The 15,255-nt window shown below is 40.1% G+C and overlaps 1 protein-coding gene across 1 annotated transcript; it reads right to left on the bottom strand.

Annotated features, from left to right (window-relative positions):
- Positions 1 to 8,388: 8,388 nt before the first annotated feature.
- LOC108671468 (synaptotagmin-1-like) lies at positions 8,389 to 14,619 on the bottom strand. Its single transcript, XM_018159019.2, has 5 exons — positions 14,491 to 14,619; positions 13,897 to 14,136; positions 11,983 to 12,103; positions 11,134 to 11,261; positions 8,389 to 9,672 (listed from the first exon to the last, which is right to left on the bottom strand). Exons 1-5 carry the CDS (start codon positions 14,617 to 14,619, stop codon positions 9,175 to 9,177), a joined length of 1,116 nt encoding a protein of 371 aa, XP_018014508.1. The 3' UTR covers positions 8,389 to 9,174.
- Between the last annotated feature and the right edge of the window lie 636 nt (positions 14,620 to 15,255).

Here is a 15,255-nt window from a genome sequence, read left to right as displayed (position 1 = left end):
CTGGCAGCTCCTGGAGAACTTCAATTTCATTCTCCTCCCTTGAGTAGCGGGGGTTACTGAACACTGATGCTCCCTACGCTTTTTCTTGAAACAATTTAGTGGATAGTACATTATTTTACTTGGGTATGTATAAACTTGATACATACCATATGGATGAAATTTTGAGCGGCCACAAGGCTGTTGATATTTGACTAGACTGGAGAGCTTGCAATCCTGTAAAAAGAAGCTGTCTAAAACGATGCAACCCATGTACATATGACGTGACCCTATACAGCGGCGTATATACAGCGCAGAACCCATTAACGTTGAAAAACTTTTCCTTTTTTCTGACAGCATGGTGAGCCTTCATTGTATTAATTCATTTGCTGTTAAATTTGCAAAAATTCAAGCCTTTCCGTCTGTGTGAGGAACACTACGCTCACTTGAGGAAACTTGCCATAAATGTCCAATTACCTTTTCCCACATTTCAGGCGAACTCAATCCTGCAGATAATCTCACCCGCCCACGCAGTTACAGAGTTCTATTGAAAACCAATTATTACAAGGGTCCATCTCTCGTGTCGGAGGACAATCTCGCAATTTCTGACTTGACCATTTTGTTGCCTTATCGTTTGTGCAGGCCAGTGGATGAAATTGCGTCCAAACAGTCGCGGCTAATTCAGTTCAATGTCCAGCAGATAAACCTTCCTACTTTGTTCCTCTGGAAAAATTTTCAAGCCTTACGAAACTTGTTATATATAATGTGTACAGCATTATTCTGCAATTTAAATTTAAAGTCACGTAAACGTAAAATTCTGGTAGCTAAAACAAATTGCTACATTGCTGCATTATATCCAATTGTTGCTGTTGATAAGAAATTAAAATTTCCTGAAGAGTTGGCTTACCTTGAATCTAGTAATAAAGGTCTACGTAAAATGCCTCAATTGGTCTCACAGCTAAATTTGTTCAAATATAAAGACGGTTTGCTACGCATGCGAAGCAAGTTTGGTCATAATAATGCCTACAGTTGCAAACTAATCTTGTTACCTAAAACCAGCCTTTTGACAATTTTGATCATTAGAAGCATTCACGAACAACTCTGTCATTCAGGCATTTATTGCGTTCTGATGGAACTACGAAAATAATTTTGAGCAATGTATTCCTTGTCGCAAGGTTCATGAACGTCCCATTAAACTTAACCAAAGCCCCTACAGTGACCTCCTCTAAGACCATTTTATTCAGTATTTGTTGATTATATTGGACCTTTTTCAGTGAAGTATGGTAGCTCGAAGGGAAAAGCCTGGCTCTTGATCATTACTTGTTTGTGGAGTCGTGTAGTGAACCTGAATGTTTGTCATACTGCAACGACTGAGGATTTTCTCAGAGCCATTCAGCTTCACATCTTCGAGGACGGTCTGTTCCAATCTTGAATTTCAGATCTGGGCACCCAACTTCAAGCTGGTACTAACTTGATTTCCACCTTTTCAAGTGATTACGATACGCAGCAATTTTTCAACTCTAACGGTATTGATCCAATCAAGTTCCATCATTGCCCTAAGGACAACAGCTCTTTAGGATCGATGGTGGAGGTCTGCGTAAAGCAGGTGAAATATATGATTTATGAATCCATCCGAAATGTCATTTTACAAAAATTGCTGTATTTGAATTTTTGATAGCTTAAGACACTAGTTTAACTAATAAACGTCCAATCGCATTCAAAGAATGCCTCCGCTCCTTGCCTTGTGAAAATGTACCTAGTCCTATCACACCTGAGATTTTGGTGCGCGGTTATGAGACTGGCTCTAAACGTTGTTCCTGATTTGCAGCCGGTTGAGCACGATGACTATATGTATGTTCCTGGGTCTCGTCAATCTGACATCATGTACAACTACGAGCGTTGACGTAAAATCCGGGAGAGAATAATTAACTTGTACCATTCGGAGTTTCTAACCACTCATGTATCGCAGGCGGTGGACAAGCCAGACCGATATCGACCAGTCCTGCACAAGGAATTGCAGCCCGGCGATATTGTCCTCTTGACAGAGAATAATACTAAAATATACCATTTCCCGATGGGCAGAGTTAACAAGGTGGAGCGGGATTCATTGGGCGAAGTGACCGCAGCATATGTTTTCAAAGGAGGTACTCGTGAAACGGTATACCGTCATGCAACCTAGCTTATTCGTTTAATTTCATGTGATAATTTGCTACCTGCCGTGTCTAATGTTTCTCCTCAGGTTGAACATCGCCGTCAGCCTACGCTAATTCATGTAAAGATAGAATTAAGCTATTGTATGAGGATGGATCTGTTCAAATTCAAGAGTTTTTTTAGATTTAATTGCATATATGTTTTGATTTTTGGGAAATCAACCTCGCGCGGGGAGTGTCTAAAACGATGCAACCCATGTACATGTGACGTGACCACATACAGCGGCGTAGCCGACTTCTGCCTTAATCTTCACTTGTGTTGTTAGTCTTCACTTGTGTTGTTGAAGTCGGTCTAGCCGGTCACGGTTCCGGTTACGTCCTTAGATTTAGTGGCCTTAGTTTAGGTTAATATATATATAACTATATGGAACCCGGAAATTTAAACTTTAGTTAATTTGCATACAAATAGTTCTTTGATGGAAGCAGCAAGATACAATTTGATCACGAGTCTTGTCGTGACTGCTCTTATGGTCTCCTTTCATTTACAGCAAAACAAGATAGCAAACTGTTCACGTATGTTCAGATATTTACTAAATATTTCTGTTCAAGTGCTTTCGGTTATCTTTAGTCATGATCTCCATTCATATATGAGCCACGGATCTGGCGGCAATGCACTTTGTCTGACGTCTGTCATCCGACGGTTGTCATCCGACGTCTGTCATCCGACGTCTGTCATCCGACGTCTGCCACACGACGTCTGTCATTCGACGTCTGTCATCCGACGTATGTCATCCGACGTCTGTCATCCGACGTCTGCCACACGACGTCTGGAGTCTGCTAGTAGCGTGCTGGGACTAGCGTGCGCCCTTGATAGTGAAGTTAATCCATGTGATTTGTTATAGTTATTGGCTCACGATCGAGGCGTGCGTGCTGCTGTCCTTGTAATCCTAAAAGAACCTTACATCCGCTAAAACTTCCATAACTGTAACTTATAACGATAAGTTATAACTATAACGGAAACTTATAAATATAACGATAACAATAACTGAAACTTAAAACTTTATCGAACTTATAACTAAAATTGCATTCCTGTTGTGCACTCACAGCTTCACCATCATCAGTGGCTGGAGCGTGCGCGGTCAGAGGTTCCTACAAACCGGAGCCTGGGCTATAGGTTCAACATACGTTAGTGCCAGTTACTTACATAAATATTAAGTGTAAAAACCCATTATTAATTATTTTTCCACCTTCGTTTTTGCGATCTTTGTTTTTGTTAGAAGCCTACAAAATTATGCTGCAAAATTATCCTGTAAAATTAGGCTTTGAAAGTATCCTGTATAATATATCCTGTAAAAATATCCTGCAAAAATATCATGTAGAAGTATCCTGTAAAAGTTTCCTGTAAAAGTATCATGTAAAAAAATATCCTTTAAAAATATCCTTTAAAAATATCTTTTAAAAATATCCTTTAAAAGTATCCTTTAAAGTATCCTGTAAAAGTATCCTGTAAAAGTATCCTGAAAAAGTATCCTGTAAAAAATATCCTTCAAAAAATATCCTGTAAAAGTATCCTGTGAAAGTATCCTGTAAAAGTATCCTGTAAAAGTGTGCACGTGGATGGAGTGCGTGTGTCTTCAGTTCCGTGCGCTCTGTTGTGTTGTGTCTTGTGCCTGAGTCACGCGTCAGGCTAACACACTCATTGTACTTCAAGGGATTCTGTCCACTGATACACGTTTGCATTGTTAACGTCTCATCACTTTTCTCATTTAATTGATTTCAAAACATTTTTTCTGATTTTCGATTTATTCCTGATAAAAAATTGTACAAACGTAAATTTCCTATGACAAAAAATATATTCGAAGTCTTGAAAAAAAGCGAAATAATAATTCGCAGATTCCTGGAACGATCAATTTCTGAATCACATAAAATTATCGACCACCAGAATTATGTTATCTGCATGCATGGGTCGAAAATATCATTTGCCGATCCCCCGAAGACAAACAGCAACGAACTATGACAATCGAACATCAACACGAGTTCAAAATCTATTACAAATGAACACAAACCAATATTATTGGATAATTCTACTGGAGCAATAAGGAATATTCGCAATTTATCATCAAAGAAAAACAATGTCCTAACATAGCGAACTTCAACTAATATGATATCAGTTTAGCATCAACGACTGACAGCAATCTAATGTATTCTTGTTTTCTATCCAATTCTGGCAATTCAATTATCAAAACATAGATATGTAAGTCCTAGGCTGACGAATCTTAACTGGCCTGCGATACCGTCAACTGAATTAATTACGCCTAATATTTTGAATATATTAAAAAATAAACACTTGGAACACGTGTGATCAAATGCTTTTCTGATTGTTCTACCTGGGAAGTGCTCACTTCAATCATGCCGGTGGTATGTGTTGTCCTCTGCAACTCGAGGGTTACGAGGGATTTATTATTTAGTTTATTTATTGTCAGCCTCAGAAACAGTCTGGCACTCGTCCCGTCAGGCAAATGCAGTTGAAACAACGTTGATTATGAGTTGATTTTGTTAAAAAACATTGATTATGAGTTGATTTCGTGGAAACCACGTTGAATAAGAGTTGATTTCGATGAAACAACATTGATTATGAGTTGATTTTGTTGAAACAACGTTGATTATGAATTGATTTCGTTGAAACCATGTTGAATATTGTTGGGGACTATTCAATAAATAAGCATTCTAACCCCAAACACGTGGCCAATGATCGCAATTAAAGGATGAAGAAAAACTGATAAATCAAGAAATATAATAACAAATGAAAGACAAATACAAGAAAACAAATATCAAAACTATAAACCGTGTATCTCTTAGCCCTTGCCTAATAATTCCAAATCATGTCCTAAGTTCGGAGCCTCGCTGAAAAGCAATAATAAATACAAATTAAAGACTTGAATTAACGTAACGCCAACAAAATAATATATAACACATGAATAATAACCTAATATAAATATTCAATATCACCAGAAAAAAAACACCCTACATAAACACGAAAGATTAACACGATAAACAATTCAGGTACTAACCTCTGTGGTGGATCACTTAACAATGACAAGTTACATGACGCATCTAGACGAGGTGACGTAATAGTTCACTCAAAAAGCAAAATGACAAAACCCGTTGCCTAACTATCTATGAAATTATTACATTGAAAGGCTATCCCTAACATCATGAGTAGATTTCACTGAAACAACGTTGATCATGAGTTGATTTTGTTGAAACAACGTTGATTATGAAGTAATTTCGTTTAAACAACGTTGATTATGAATTGATTTTGTTTTAACAATGTTGATTATTATATATTATAGGGGCATGGTTCTCGGAACCGCTGACTTAAGCTTTTGTAGAGAACGAAGTCGTGGCTCATGGGCCGTACTATCGAAACTCGCTCCATTATACGTTACGGCCTAAGTAAACGTACCGGCCTAAATGCACGTTACGGCCTAAGTACAGTAACAACCTAGGTACACGTAACGGCCTAAGTACATGTTACGGCCTAAGTAAACGTAACGGCCTAATGCACGTTACGGCCTAAGTAAACGTTACGGCCTAAGTACATTTAACGATTTAAGTACACGTATCGGCCCAAGTACACGCAACGGCCCAAGTACATGTAACTGCCCAAGTGCACGTAGCGGCCTAAGTACACGTTACGGCCTATGTGCACTGAACGACCTAAGTGCACGGAGCGGCCATATTGTTGGATTTATCAATGGGAATCTGCGCTAAACAATTCACATGATTATTCGGAGCGATCGTTGAGTCTTATATGTAAATCAGACGTTGGCTGGTGAGGGTTCGTCGCTTTTAATTTTTAAACAAACCATTGAGATGGTAGAGGGTACAATTAAGGGTTGGTCAAAATGTGATTAAACACGAATGACAAAAATTTAAAATCGATTGCCGGAGCAATAATGTGTGTTTGAAGGAAAATTGACTTTGAACGTGAATTGCTGTGAAACTTCTTCGTATAATTAAGCAGTCTATTTAAGAGATAAAGTGCAAAGACGTCGGCTAAGATGCCCATGTTTAGCTCTCTTTTTAAGAATTTCACAATATTTTACAACAGAATGAAATAGCGGCTCAAAATATTTTCCATAGCAATAAATATTTTCCAAAATCCTTGTTGAATCCTTATGTCTCTGTCGCCATCTGCTGGCACTGTGGGTAAGATAGTGAGTGAGTCATTGTTTTTAGACAATATATGTCTCAATCATATGTCAATATAGCCGCATATGTCTCATTACCTATTTACTTTCAGTGTCTCTGTACTCGACTCAGTCTTATAACGGGCATTTTTAATCCTATATATAGTGAGACGTAATAAATGTATTACGTTACATATATATCAAATATATTTTTATACAAAAAGTAATAGATATAAGGGCGTTGGACACTCGCGGTGGCTACGTCAAACATCATAAATCCGGATAAATTTTTTATTTACCGATGCTGGGCATTTTTTAATGCCCAGCATCATAAATATTCTGTTTGCTGCCTCCTGTGATTACTGAGCTGTGGGTTCGCTCCCCCGCGTCGGATATTCAGCAGAAATAAAACTCGTATTGTATCGTCATTAAACGATTTATTTATATCACATTAATTATACATACGACGTAAACATTCGATTATTATTTAAACTCAGGATATACATCACCATTTATTCTAGCTATTGAAAATAATCAAATTAGGAGAAAATAATCAGTTTACATTAGTTAGGTAAAGTAAATTATTGAGATTTCATAATTAAATGTTAATAGGAAAATAAATTGTGAAAACCTTAACGAGGGCGGAGTGAAGGCACCAATATTATTCCACTTAACAGGAGGTAATTAAACCTAATTATGCACTCAGAAACATGTATGGGTCAAAATGCCCAACTAGTGACACATTTTCTGCACAGGGCACGGATAGTACGGCCCGGACTGGGCCGGGATAACCCAACTGTGGCAAAAAAGTGCAGCGCTTTTTTGACAAACTCTCGTTCATTTATTTGAGAGTATCGTTGGATGATTGTAATTAATAATCATTTATCATCTCTATTCGTAGACTACTGATGTATTCGTAGATGATCTTTTATCTTTAAATAGTAAATATCATTCAATGTTCGTGTGGCGACCCTGGTATTGGAATAATAATGTTCATCATTGCTGATTTGTCGCATGTTCTACGACTGTCGTAAGTTCTACGATGATCGTAAGTTCTATGATGATCGTAAGTTCTATGATCGTAAGTAATACGATGATCGTAAGTTATACGATGGCCGGGAATTCTACGATGATCGTAAGTTATACGATGATCGTAAGTTCTATGATGATCGTAAGTTATACACGATCGTAAGTTCTATGATGATCGTAAGTTAAACGATGATCGTAAGTTCTATGAATGAAGTTATACGATGATCGTAAGTTATACGATGATCGTAAGTTCTATGATGATCGTAAGTTCTATGATGATCGTAAGTTAAACGATGATCGTAAGTTCTATGAATGATCGTAAGCTATACGATGATCGTAAGCTATAAGATGATCGTAAGCTATACGATGATCGTAAGTTCTATGATGATCGTAAGTTCTACTGTGATCGTAAGCTATACGATGATCGTAAGCTATACGATGATCGTAAGTTATACGATGATCGTAAGTTATACGATGAGCGTAAGTTCTATGATGATCGTAAGATCTACTGTGATCGTAAGCTATACGAGGATCGTAAGCTATACGATGATCGTAAGTTATACGATGATCGTAAGTTCTGCGATGACCTATGTTTTGCTTTGATTGTAAGATCTTCGATGGTCGTAAGTTATACGAAAATCTTATATTCCATAATGGTATATATTTTCTATGACGGACGCAGGTTCTACGATGGTTGTAAGTTCTACTTTGATTGTAAGTTCCTCGATGGTCATAGGTTCTCGGACGATCGTAAGTTCTACAACGGTCGTAAAGCTGCGTCTTTTATACACCATTTCTTATCCATTAATATTCCATACTTAAACGAAGACAGGGAGCAACAGCGGAAATAATGGGTCAAATAATAATATACTAATAAAATAATAATAATAATAAACTACATCACATTCAATTTTCGTAATCGCCATGTGTCGTGCCGAAATCGCGGAATTGCCGATTATATGGAATCGGCAGCCAGTTAGCAGATTCTGTAGAATCAGCATTTATACAATAGGAATCTGGGGTTAGGTCAATCAGCTAAATTATTTTTTTTAATAATTTGAATATAAAGGAACTTGACCGATCTTGACCTAACATTTACTAACTCTAACTGTGTATTTATGTTCTAACTCTTAACGTCCGATTTCATGAAGCATTGCCGATTCCATAGAATCAGCAATTCCGCGATTTCGGCACGACACAAACATCATTATATTACATATCTTCTTTAATGAAAAATAATCTGCTTGAAAATCATTACCTAGAACAATGATCAATAATCATTTTTATTCTTATAAAAATAATCTCGACTTTACATACATAATAAAATTATATATAATAGTTAATAGCTGTCATTCAGTTACCAATTACCTGTATTTAAATGTAATTAAATCGTAATTAATTAACGACGAAATTTCTTATAGGGGAACAGTGCCGCATAATAGGCGGTTGCCGGCTCCCTGGGATGCGTGTCTCCCATTGGCTGGCTGAGGGGGGCGGCCTGGACGCTGATTGGCTGATACGTTGAGGGCTTTTGAGGATACGAAGGAGTGAGGGGAAATAAGGGGGAGTTTGAGGGAGCATACGGGGAGTTTGAGGATACGAAGGAGTGAGGGGAAATAAGGGGGAGTTTGAGGGAGCATACGGGGAGTTTGAGGATACGAAGGAGTGAGGGGCATAAGGGGAGTTTGAGGATACGAAGGAGTGAGGGGCATAAGGGGGAGTATGAGGGGGCATGGGGACTAGAGGTAGGAGCCCGTGAGGGGAGTGTGGGAATAAGGGTGAGTCAATAGGGAGTGGTGACTTGAAGGAGAGTGCTTGATGGCCGCCTACTTCAAAGGGAGCCATTGGGTGTGTTGGGTGCGCGGGGACTTTATGATGGCCGTGAAAAAGTCCCTCGCTTGGGCGGGCTGGACGTGCGTCCCCAGCACGACCTTACCAACGTACCGCTCCCCAACCTGTCCCCGGCCGTCCCCAGCGCAGTCCAGGCCGTCCCCAGCCCGTCCATTACAGTCCTCGTTGTCATCAGCAGCTCCCCCGCTGTCTTTAGTCTTCTTTTCTCCTACCTTGGGGACTTCATGCAGACTTGTGTGAAGACTTCCGTTTTCTGCTAGAATTTTTTCGTCTGTAGAATTTTTATAATTGTGGTCTTCCTGATTCTTGTGGTCTATTGATTTGTTGGAACTGTGGTCTGTAGCCTTCTTCTGGTCTGCTGCCTTTTTGTTGTCTTGGTCTGTCCTCTGTGTTGTCTTTACACCGTGGAGGTCTGCAGACCCCGTGACGGGCTGTCTGCTACAGACACACACCACGACAGACACGGTCTCAACCTGCGGCAAGAGAAGACGCGTTAGGGGGGGGTTAATAGATTATTCAATTATTTATATTAATAATTAGGTTATTTATCACCACTAGTTATAGAAGGGGCGAATGACGATTATAAATTTAGTTTAGTTACCAAGTTAATTGCAAAATGGCATGAGGGGGCGAATGACGAGTATTTTTTAGTTTAGTTACCCCCACTAATTACATGAGAGGCAATGGAGGATTATCACTTAGTTTAGTTACCCCCTACTAATTATAGAGTGGTCAATGGGTTAATTATTTAGTCTAGTTAACCACTAATTACAGGAGGGTCAATGGGATTTATTATTTAGTTTAGTTACCCTCAGTTTAGTTCCCTCATAATTTCAGGAGGGTGAATTGAGGTATATTATATACTTTATTTACCTCCTATTTTCAAGAGGCTGAATTTGGGTTTATTAATTACTGTAGTTACCCCCTTATTCCAGAAGGTCTGCAGAGGATATATTATTTAGTTTATTTACCCACTTAATAAGAGTAACAATAAACATGGGTTCATAACTAAGCTAAGTTTCCCCCTTAATTACAGGGGGGTTAATGGGGGGGTTTATCATTTGGTTTAGTTTTCCTCGCTTATTGCAGGAGAATTCGTGAGGGTAATTGTTTCATTTAGTTAACCCCGCTAATGGTAGGAGAGTTAATGAGCGTTAATTATTTAATTTAGTTACCTTCGCTAATTGCAGGTGGGGCGAATGTCGTTTATCAGCTAGTTTAGTTACCCTGTTCACTAAGTTCATTTTACGAAAACCTGTACATTCGTCGAACGACTTCATTTCAACTTAGTAATCCCTTAACGCCCACGTATACAATGCGCTGAGATAGTATGATACTCTTAAAATGTTCAGTAATAATGGCCCATTCTTGTCGAATTACTTTCAACTTTCAGTAGTAAATCTGCTATTTATTTAAAACTGCATCGAACCAGTTCGGAATAAAACAATATGATTGTATTACTAGGCATATTTCCGACTTTTGAGACAATCTTCGAATAATTAATGGTCAAAGCAATTTTAATTGTGAATAAATCAAATAATGTGGACAAAAAATAGTATAGTACTTGCTGTATATAAGGCAAAATTTGTTATATGTCTAATCTACAATAGTGATAAGTAAAATTTATAGAGTTACAGCAATGCGAGGGTTATATGAGGGTAATATGAGGGCAATGTGAGGGTAATGTGAGGTAATGTTTAATCAGACCTGCTGCGGCTGTAGGGGGAAGATCAGGGTCTGACCTGCTGGGGCTGTAGAGGGAAGATCAGGGTCTCTGACCTGCTGGGGCTGTAGGGGGAAGATCAGGGTCTCTGACCTGCTGGGGCTGTAGGGGGAAGATCAGGGTCTCTGACCTGCNCTGCCTGACCTGTCTCTTATACACATCTAGATGTGTATAAGAGACAGGGTAATGTGAGGGCAATGTTTAATCAGACCTGCTGAGGCTGTAGAGGGAAGATCAGGGTCTGGTTCCACTGAGGGTTGGGGGTGTGGCTGCAGTAGCCCGTCTTTTTCTTCTTCAGAAGGCGCCCCTTGTTCAGCAGCAGCACTCGCACGAACGGGTCTGAGGGCATCAGGGAGTTAGAACCTACATTATTTATCATGTTATTATTATTATATAATTGTTGATATGTTTTATCTACTGTATAAGTTGTTATTGTTCAGAGAGTCAGAACCTACATAATTTATCATGTTATTGTTATATAATTGTTATAATAATATGTTTTATCTATGCATATCTATGAGTAAATTTTAATATTGTTTCACTTGGTTTTACTCTTCTACTTCACTGGCCTCACTGTCCTCAATATATTCATGGGCACATTCATGGCGCGGTCCAAAAGATGTTATTCGCAATTATCACCTTCAATCCTGAAATTACCCTTACTACCTACATTACCCTTCAGATCCACCATACCTGTGTACCAATCTAATCCCCTATATTACCTTCGCATTTATTTCATTACTTCATTGCCCTCGTAAAACCCTTAAACTTTTATCACCCTCATTCTATTAATGTAAATTTTAAAAGCCTCAATCCCCCACATTACCTTCACTCCAAAAACCCTCTCATTACCCTCACACTACCCTCACACAACCCTCACATTACCCTCACATTACCCTCACATTACCCTCACATTACCCTCACATTACCCTTTCATTACCCTCACATTACCCTCACATTACCCTCACATTACCCTCACATTACCCTGACATTACCCTCACATTACCCTCACATTACTCTCACATTACCCTCTTACTACCCTCACATTACCCTCACTCACAAAAGAGGGTAATGGCGTCGGCAGCGAGGGTGTGGCGCAGGTCCGTGGCTTTGATGACGCAGACGCTCAGACGCTGCGCCGTCGGCAGGTAACTTGCGGATACCAGCACGTGACCGTGCACCTGCAACCATGGCAGTGGTGGTAACAATGGTAGCAGCCATGGGGGTGGTATGGACAGCCATGGTAGTGGTGGCAGCCATGGGGGTGGTATGGACAGCCATGGTAGTGGTGGCAGCCATGGGGGTGGTATGGGCGACCATATAGTGGTGGCAGCCATGGGGGTGGTATGGGCGACCATGGTAGTGGTGGCAGCCATGGGGTGGTATGGGCGACCAAGGGGTGGTGGCAGCCATGGGGGTGGTATGGGCGACCAGGGTGGTGGTGGCAGCCATGGTTGTGATGGTAACCAGGATGGTGAGTGTGATTGATATATCCATATATCTTGTATAATTGGAGCGCATAGTCTTCCTACCAGGTCTATGACATAAAACAACGTTGAATTAACATAGATTCAACAAAACAAATTAAATTAAACAATGACCCAACGTCAGATATCCAGTGGCCTATACTTTCAAAAAAAGTTAAGAGATCGTAAGTTCATCAGCCAATCATTGACGGCCTTCCAAGCAAAATCCACCAATCATAGAAAGGAAAATAGAGCGTAAGTACTTACGTTCACTTAGCGAGTTTTGAAAGTATGGCCCTAGGCTAGTTGCTTCTTTACCCTAAATCACGATTGCATTTAACTACGGCGCGCCATTTGTGCATATTAACTATCCGCGAATGTGTTTGACGCTGAGCCGCTCGAGCGCTTCGTGTCCAATAGTTATATGAATATAACATTAGTTATAAGAGCAACCAAGTACAAATCTTTGTTAAGAAGAATCATCTTAGATCCTTAGTAAGTTTAAAAGATAACTTTATGAAATAAAGGACGGTTTCCCTGGCACTCGTGGCTGGCAGAGTTGCGTTGTACCTATCTAACTTTATTGGAAATAAAAGAGTAAACATTTCAACATTAATTGCCTTAATACTTCCTGGGTTATTAAATTATTACTATTATTATTTATACTTATACAATACCATCACACATCATATTCGACATTTCAGTTATTAGTAATGAGCAGAGAAAGACGAATTTATTAATGAAAGTCATCAAATGACCGTGTCGGCCCTGGGCTCTCGTGATGTGATCGTGAATCCTGTCTTCCTAATGGTCCTTCTATAAAGTCTTTCTATATAGTTTTCTTAAATAGTCTTCCAATAAAATCTTCCTTTATAGTCTTCTTATATAGTCTTCCAATAAAATCTTCCTATATAGTCTCCCTATATAGTCTTCCATTAAAGTCTTCCTATATAGTCTTCCAATAAGGTCTTCATATATAGTCTTTTTATATAGTCTTCCTATATAGTCTTCCTATATAGTCTTCCTACCTAGTCTTCCTGTATCATCTTCCTATATAGTCTTCCTATATAATCTTCTTATACAGTTTTCTATATAGTTTTCCTGTATAGTCTTCCTATATAGTCTTCCTATCTGGTCTTCCAATGGTCTTTTTATATAGGCTGCCTACATAGTCTTCCTATATGGTCTTCCTGCATAGATCTTCCTGTATATTCTTCATATATAGATTTCTTCCTAAATATATTTTCTTTCTTCACTTTTATTAATCATATAATAGGTATTTGTCTGCAATCATTTTAATCAATCCCTCATAAGAAATTCAAATATTGTTAGTCCTGTGTTTTCCGTTTCCAGAAGCCTTCTATTTTACAGTTTTTTGTTAGTATCTCTCAGTGAAATGAACGTAAAAAAATAATGAATCTTGACTTGCCCCTGTAAATATTAAAAAATTAATTAATTAGAGTTGAAAAGGCCATAATTATAAGCCATTTCGTTGCTTATGGCCTCACCTGCGAGGCCGGGGAGAGGCAGTAGGTGAGGCACGAGGCGTCGGCAGGCGGTGACTCATCGGTGGCATCATCGGCGTTGGTGGTGGCGTTTGTGGCGGTTGTGGCGGTGGTTGAGGGAGGTTGTCGGGGGGCTAACGCGGTGGCGGGGATGTGGCGCAAGGCGAGCGTTAGCTCCCCCATCACTGTGGGTGATAACGCCACCCGCTCCACCGCCTCCACCACCACCCTCACTACCACCTCCTGTAATGCAGGTACCATATAACACCACACACCACCATCTCCTGTAACGCAGGTACCATATAACACCACGCATCATATTCTACCGCTTTGTACACTCCACTTCACCCTAAATACGCAACACGATGCATGCATCCAGCACTGGAGGACAACGGTGTATCCACCTCAATACCTTGAGTAGGTCCTTGGTGATAGCTCTGGATCAGGACATGAGCTCAAAATTCGCACGAAACACATGAGCACTTGTGCACCGCCTTGCACAGCCTCCGGAGAACCGCACACAGTTGCTTGGACTGCACACTGCAAACAACACACTGTACACATCACACTGTACACAGCACACTGCACACAGCTCACCCTGACGTCTGCACGGCCCAACTCTGCGCTGAAGGTGGCCCTGAAGGCAGGGTCGCGACTGTGGCGCACCGTACGTGTCCTGCGAGGTGGGAATACGTAAGTGGATATAGAATACTTCGGTGGACACATTGTGCCGGGACACACTCACACACCACTCTACACCTCTCACAAGAACTCACCCATCACACACACAACACACGTATACACCCCACACACACCTCATATATGTCTTATTGTCGAATTTAGTACTTCCTATAGTTCATGTGTGCTGCCTTCGTCGTCCTCCGTCTCCAAGCCGTCGACGGCAGGTTACCCCCTCCCCGGGGCCCGGAGGGAACATTGAACGCAACCAGAGTGCATCTGCTCTCATTTAGGCCAGCTGATGCAAAATTATGTTGCTTGTTACTTGCCGAGGGTAGTGGGGCATAGACAGACGATCCGGGATTGTGCTCAAAAATGGATCCAGTCGACTGTTGAATATCTCACGGGAGAAATCCCTCCCCTATTAGCTTCAGCTTAAGGCGTTGAAGAGCCTCAGATCCTTCCCGAAGTGTCTGAACACGGCTGTAGCTCGGTTGTTCAATGACCTTGGTTAGTCTCCCACTCATTTAATTCTGATCTGTTACTATTTTGAAAGTCCCACTTTGCAAGTTGGGTACCAATCCGGTAATTATCTCCCACGCGTACAGTATAATTTATCTCTCCTTTGTCCTCTCCAGTAAGTAGTCGGATGCTCCAACCTGTGCCAAAATTCCAGCTCCTTCA

Source organism: Hyalella azteca, unplaced genomic scaffold (assembly GCF_000764305.2).
Source record: "Hyalella azteca isolate HAZT.00-mixed unplaced genomic scaffold, Hazt_2.0.2 contig781, whole genome shotgun sequence".
NCBI lineage: Eukaryota > Metazoa > Arthropoda > Malacostraca > Amphipoda > Hyalellidae > Hyalella > Hyalella azteca.
This window is presented reverse-complemented; position numbering and strand designations above follow the sequence as displayed.

Excerpts from the sequence above, each read along its gene's own strand:
- LOC108671468 (XM_018159019.2), bottom strand. The coding sequence starts at position 14,619 with ATGTGTCCACCGAAGTATTCTATATCCACTTACGTATTCCCACCTCGC. Across the intron at positions 12,104-13,896 it reads GCCTCTCCCCGGCCTCGCAG|GTGCACGGTCACGTGCTGGT; the intron begins GTGAGGCCATAA and ends CCATGGTTGCAG. Across the intron at positions 11,262-11,982 it reads CGACGCCATTACCCTCTTTT|ACCCGTTCGTGCGAGTGCTG; the intron begins GTGAGTGAGGGT and ends TGATGCCCTCAG.